This window comes from Leptinotarsa decemlineata, unplaced genomic scaffold (genome assembly GCF_025532065.1).
Source record: "Leptinotarsa decemlineata unplaced genomic scaffold, Ldec_3_MD MMD2_P_RNA_scaffold_9, whole genome shotgun sequence".
In the NCBI taxonomy this organism is placed as follows: Eukaryota; Metazoa; Arthropoda; class Insecta; order Coleoptera; family Chrysomelidae; genus Leptinotarsa; species Leptinotarsa decemlineata.
Genome location: NW_027412536.1, coordinates 15,026,483 through 15,032,484, shown reverse-complemented (window position 1 = coordinate 15,032,484; position 6,002 = coordinate 15,026,483). Strand labels below are relative to the sequence as shown.

Genomic DNA, 6,002 nt, shown 5'->3' with positions numbered 1-6,002 from the left:
AGTTTTTGAAATTATTCTGTAATAAATGTTACAGCTGGAGAACTTACACATATATTTCCCTTACTTGTAACTATTTTTATATATGTTTGTTAGGAGTGAAGATGAAGCATACTTTCATAAGTATTGTCATAGAAACTACAGCGTAAGTTTTGGAAAAAACCGTGTTTATTGCAAATATGTATTTTATTAAAAAATGAAACTCAAAATTATGTCCAATAAAAATATTACTTTGAGGGGTAATTGGCGCAACAGTAACGCAAACATTATACTTGAATCCTCAACCTAAGCTAAGTTACTGACGCAAATGTTTCAGATAGAAGTGCGATGCCACCTTACATATTAATGCGCAAATGTGGTTTTTTTTTTCAGAATCTGCGTCCGGGAGGCACGTCTCTTCGCATTCCGCCAGGTCCGCCACCGCTTGAATAGCTACAATAGAGAATGGAGAATCTTAAACATTGTTATTAGGAACCACTATAAGGTCTACAATAGCCCAAATCCGAGAGATTGAATCGTTCAAACTTTTTCTAAACCTTTGAAAATATTTTTTTTTACCAAGATTATCGAAGACATTGAAAACGGCAATTAATTTACTCACTGTACTAAAAAGACTTCAAAAGAAAGTTGAATTTTGCTTGTTTTTCATTTTCACAGAACACGTAATTAAATTTTGCATTTTCAACAAATATCATCAATGAGAACCCTTGGAATGCTGTTGAAATTTTTTTTTCCAAAATTAATTTTGATTTTTTCCATATTGTTTAGAAATATTCATGAACAGACTAAGGTATACTATCACTTCTACAGGGATAGTCATTGTACTCATCACTTACTGTGATGAGAACTTATCTCACGGGAAACTTACACAATGATTTAGAACTGCCGATTCATAAATATTAATAATAAAAAGAATAATGATTTAAATCCAGCATTAATTTTTTAGTTGAACTGCAGATTGAATGAGACTGTATTTCATATTTTATTATAATTAATATTAAGTAAAAATAATATTGTATCAACATGTTCTACGCCTGAGAAAAGGTTTTCATCATGAAGGAAAGAAGAAAGACTATTTTATTCTATTCAATTAAACGCAACTCTTGTCAAAAAATTATGATGGAGATAAATAAGATTTAACATAAAAACCATTTCATGTTTATTTTTTGGCCGTCAAGTTTTAGTTACTTTGGTTTAAAAGGCGACTTCTTGGAATTTTCCCGTTAGGATATACTTGCATAAACTTAAGAACTGGGCAACATACAGATGATTATTCTGACGGATATTCGTGATTCCCATCTTTTTTATTCGTCCAGACAAAATGAAACTATTACTTACTCTCGTTGTTGAGGAAGAGGAGGGTAGGCTGAGTCATATCCACCTCGAGGTGCAGACGTTCCTGCACCTCCTCCAGGTTGATAGGAATTAGTATATCCTGCAGAGCCTCCGCCATAACCACCTCTATCTCCGTATCCGCCACCAGAGGATCCATATCCACCACTAGAGGAACCGTATCCGCCAGCAGAGGAACCATACCCACCATCAACAGGAGAACCATATCCACCACCAGATGAAGAGCCATAACCTCCAGCAGATGTGGCACCATATCCACCAGCAGGTGGAGACCCATAACTTCCTCCATAACCAGCAGACGGCTCATCTGCATATCTTCCTCCCATTCCTCCCCGTAGCCATTTGAGCTAGGACCATAGCCTCCAGCACGATTGTCGTAACTACTAGAAGTGAGAATAATTTAAAAAAAAATAATTTTCTATAATCACAATACTTACGTTGCCTTTGACAGTGCCCCTTGGTCTCTGCGACTGAACAAATCTCCACTACCAGACCGATCAAATGATCCACTTGGAACACCTCTATCACCTTGAGCATCTAACATTGGTCTACGTTCAGTCCCTGATCTTCTATCATCATATCCTCCTATGGGCCTTCTATCATCGAAACCCCCCCTACCACTGTCAAAGCCTTGTCTGTCATCATAAAGTCTACGATCTAAAAAAGTTGTTGAGAAGTTAGGCAAAAATAGATAACTGCTTCTATCTAAAGTTATTCACAATTGTGCCACAAATCAAAATAAAAAGATAGTCTTCCATTTAAATAAATTGAAAACATGAAATAAAAAATAAAGAAAAAAATCTGGCAGCAATACAAACCTGGTCCACCTCTTCTATCATCATATCCTCCTGGTCCACCTGAACGCCTGTCATATTCTCCAGCTCCTCCCATCCGTCTATCATCATAACTAGGTCCACCCCGTCTTTCATCAAACCCGCCTCCACCAAATCCACCTCTTTGTGGCCTGTCATATCCACCTCCCCTATGAGGAGGAAAGTCTCTCCCACCTCCAAAACCACCATTTCTGGGAGGCCCTCTGAAGTCCCCACCTCCTATTCAAATTGTATACATTTCATCAATTTCAACATGATTATAATTATGCTTAGAAAATATATATAATTGGTATTACTGAAGATCATATTTTTCTTTAGAAAATGAACACAAATAACAAATAGTACTATTTTGCCAACTCATGGATGTTATTCGCATAACACGTCATTGTAACAGGCAACAAGTGTTTCGCTATGTAATAGCTTTCTAAAGTGTTTTCATACTAAAACATATAGATCCCTATACCCTCACTGACTAACTGTAATATAACACAAAAAAGGTGTTTGATTGGGTGAATCCTGAAATAGGAGTTATTAGTGACAAGTCAAAATTACCTCAATAATGCTAAAAAGTATCCACAGGAACTTGGACACAAATGTTGCGATTACAATTTTTTGTACTTCAACATTAAAAAAACTAACTTACTACCTTGAAATGTTACCGCAATGTGGTGAATTCAAATGGCAATGGTATAGAAAACAAAACATTTTTTTAAATTTTTAGGCTTATTTATAGACAACAGATTAAATTTCAATAAACACATAATAACATTGAATTATGGCAAATAAACTTAATTCAAGCATAGCAAAAAGTGTCTATCATGCTTTGTTTTAATCTCAATTGAGATACAGAATAGCATTTCGGGGATTCTACAACTAACATCTTTGCCAATCAGTGTTTATTTTCAAAAACAAGCTGTGTGTTATTTATGAAAAGAAGGGCCACAGAAACCATGTAGATATTTCTATATAAAGGGATTTCTAGGGTTATATGTATTCTATTCTGGAATCTGTGTGCCTAATTTATAAGAGGATTTCAGTGATCTCCAAACTACAATATGCAGCAAATCGCAAACAAAAACTTACTTCTTCTTGTCCCTAAATCAGCCCTAACAAAGAATTCACTACTTTATGCAAGCAAAAAGCTATACTATCACATACTCTTGAAATTGAGAAATATTACTCCATATAAAATGTTCAGGAAATTTGTCAAAAAGGTTCTTCAGAAAAAAGCTTACAACTATGTTAGAATTTTACAAAGAAGCTCTGCTGTGATATGTTTTATATTTTTTGACTAAATGTATTAAGGGTATAAGACATGCATCTTTATATGTGTGTGTGCATAATAATTGTTACATTCATATTGTATGCAATGTGCTTCCTATTTTGTCAATAAGAACTTGAATTTTTTGGGCAAAATATATCGGGCTAGCCATCATTTTGAACTACAATGGCCATCTAGTGTTCAGTTATGATATCAAAATCTGGGCTTAAAAAAAGGAACATGTTTATTCATTCCCGCAAATAGCTACAACTTGTATTGATTAATTGTGAAACACTTCCAACAAAACCAATGAGAGTCATTAATGGTAGGTATTAAATACTTCACGTTTCACTTTGAAAAAGTTGTCATAATGTGAATCAATGACAGCATAGATCACATTTTTACTTTAGAGTGTGGAATATGAACGCTCCCATTGATTTACATTAAAACAACAAGCAAAAGTAAAAGTCAAAATAATATAATATTAATCAGCCAGGTATATAACTTCATAAATTATAATGTAAATGGGTGAGATAATTGCAAAGAAATTAAAAATTTTGTATGGGAAACTTTATTATAAGTTGCAAGCTAATTAACGGTGAATATTCAGAATGTTGTAGACAGATAAAGAAAAATTGTTGGTACTTATGCAAATTGATATGATCAATCATCGAATTCAAAAAATGAATTATTTATTGTTTTCATTACCTCTAGAGTAAGGGCTTCCACGATCTCTTCCACCTCGAGGACCGCCTCCACCTCCACTTCGTCTTGGTTTGACACGACCCCTTTCAACAGAAATTTTAGTTCCCATGAAATCTGTACCATTCAACTCTTCAATGGCTTTCATGGCTAGTGCTTCATCCTCCAAATGAAGAAATCCACATCGATTTGCAATGTCACATTCGGAAATTTCTCCATAGGGTTCAAAAAGCTTCCTTAAATCTTCAGGTGAAGCTCCATTTGGCAGACTTCCAACGAATACTTTCGTAGAAGTTTCAGATCTTCCTCGGCTCTTAAAAAATTAGTTTAATAATACGTTAAAGTAACAGTAAAGTTGTATAAATACCATTGTTTCTTTTTAGAAGATGGAGTCGCTTTCCCAAATCAGATAACCAAATATAAACTCCCTCAGTCTTTCCTTCCGATAAAATGCAACTACTGCAATGTTCAGTTTAAAATATATTAACAAAATTACCAGTCGACAATCCTGTAGCAATAGCGGGAATGCTATATTAACAGTAACTTCTATGGCGTCGCATTGATAAAGCACTATATACAGTGTTACCACATTGTTTCGATGAAATTTCAAATAGTATAGTTACCAACCTCAAAAAAGTACAACTTCTGGCGAATCTAATTATCAATGACGTCACTACGAATCGTTTTTGAATACACGCTCGAATGTGATTAAACGCCAGAAAACACTTTTAGTTGTGGTGAGAGTGACAATTGGCAGATGATGGGTTTGAATTTTGAATATTTGATCCGGTTATTGTTGAAAGATACTTCGGTCAATTTCATATTGTTTAGGCAAAAATACATAAAAAATCGGAACCAACCATTTTTTGTAGTTGAAAATTTAAAAAATATCTTATATTTTACATAGACGATTATAACCATGAAAAAAATTGTAATGACTTGGCTAGGTAATTTTTTGCGCTACACTGTTTCGGTTATTATCATTTGCCTCATTTCGGTAATGAAAAAAATTACTTACATAGATTAAATGAGGTTTATTTGTACAGTTATCAAGAAAGACATAAAAAACCTTGAAAACCTAATGCGATCCAAGTAAAAAAAGTAAACTCTGAAACTCCCGATATTAAAAGACTTCTTTCTGTTTATTGAATTCAATTTACTCATTCTCTCCGGCTGCAATTTCATTTTCATTAATCGTGCTCCAATGGACCCCAGGTTCCTTTTTCCACTCATTTATAAAATATTCTAGATGGAAACGCACACTTGTAATAAGGAACTGGGGACCCTTTTTAGACCAAAATATGCATCTACCCTTGAAACTCAAAATCTCAAAAAAATAATCAAGTTCCTTTAAACAATCACCCATCGTGTTTTTTCACATAAAACAGACTTCTCGACTAGACTATGTTGTCAACTAGGACACATTACATCTGCTCTGTATCCGTTATTTACGAGGAAGAGTGTAATCGGTTTACTCCAAGATCAATGTTAGGATCAGACAGATTTTTCAGTTGTCATTTGTCATATTCAAAAAAATTGGTTGAGTTTCAGGTATTGTTTTGGAAAATTAATTTTTGGCGGAATTTTTTACTTTTATCAGCACATACTATCTCCAGAAGAAAGTTAATGACACATTTTAATTGACTGATGATGCCTTCTTCAATGCTTGCCATTCTTAAATTGTTGAAAAATTGTTTGCAATTAAAAAAAAATATAAATTATATTGCTCTTGTAGAAAAAATACTCTATCAATCATATATTAGAGGGTTTGTGATGACAAATAATACCACAAATGTTAACTTGTCATTCAAATAGAATCAATCGTTCATCAAATATATTTCGCTCCGTTTACTTTG

At 33.8% G+C, this 6,002-nt stretch overlaps 1 protein-coding gene across 2 annotated transcripts; it reads right to left on the bottom strand.

Annotated features, from left to right (window-relative positions):
- Positions 1-143: 143 nt before the first annotated feature.
- LOC111514243 (uncharacterized) lies at positions 144-4,736 on the bottom strand. Of its 2 annotated transcripts, none has more exons than XM_023170485.2 (6): positions 4,514-4,736; positions 4,153-4,459; positions 2,169-2,402; positions 1,788-2,007; positions 1,336-1,730; positions 144-429 (listed from the first exon to the last, which is right to left on the bottom strand). In XM_023170485.2, exons 1-6 carry the CDS (start codon positions 4,514-4,516, stop codon positions 293-295), a joined length of 1,296 nt encoding a protein of 431 aa, XP_023026253.2. In that variant the 5' UTR covers positions 4,517-4,736; the 3' UTR covers positions 144-292. The 2 variants fall into 2 exon arrangements, with proteins under 2 accessions (XP_023026253.2, XP_023026252.2); XM_023170484.2 differs by having other exon boundaries at positions 1,336-1,733; positions 4,514-4,734.
- Between the last annotated feature and the right edge of the window lie 1,266 nt (positions 4,737-6,002).

Coding starts and splice junctions, on each gene's coding strand:
- LOC111514243 (XM_023170484.2), bottom strand. Junction 2,403..4,152: donor TGGAAGCCCTTACTCTAGAG/GTAATGAAAACA, acceptor CAATTTGAATAG/GAGGTGGGGACTTCAGAGGG. Junction 2,008..2,168: donor TGATAGAAGAGGTGGACCAG/GTTTGTATTGCT, acceptor CAACTTTTTTAG/ATCGTAGACTTTATGATGAC.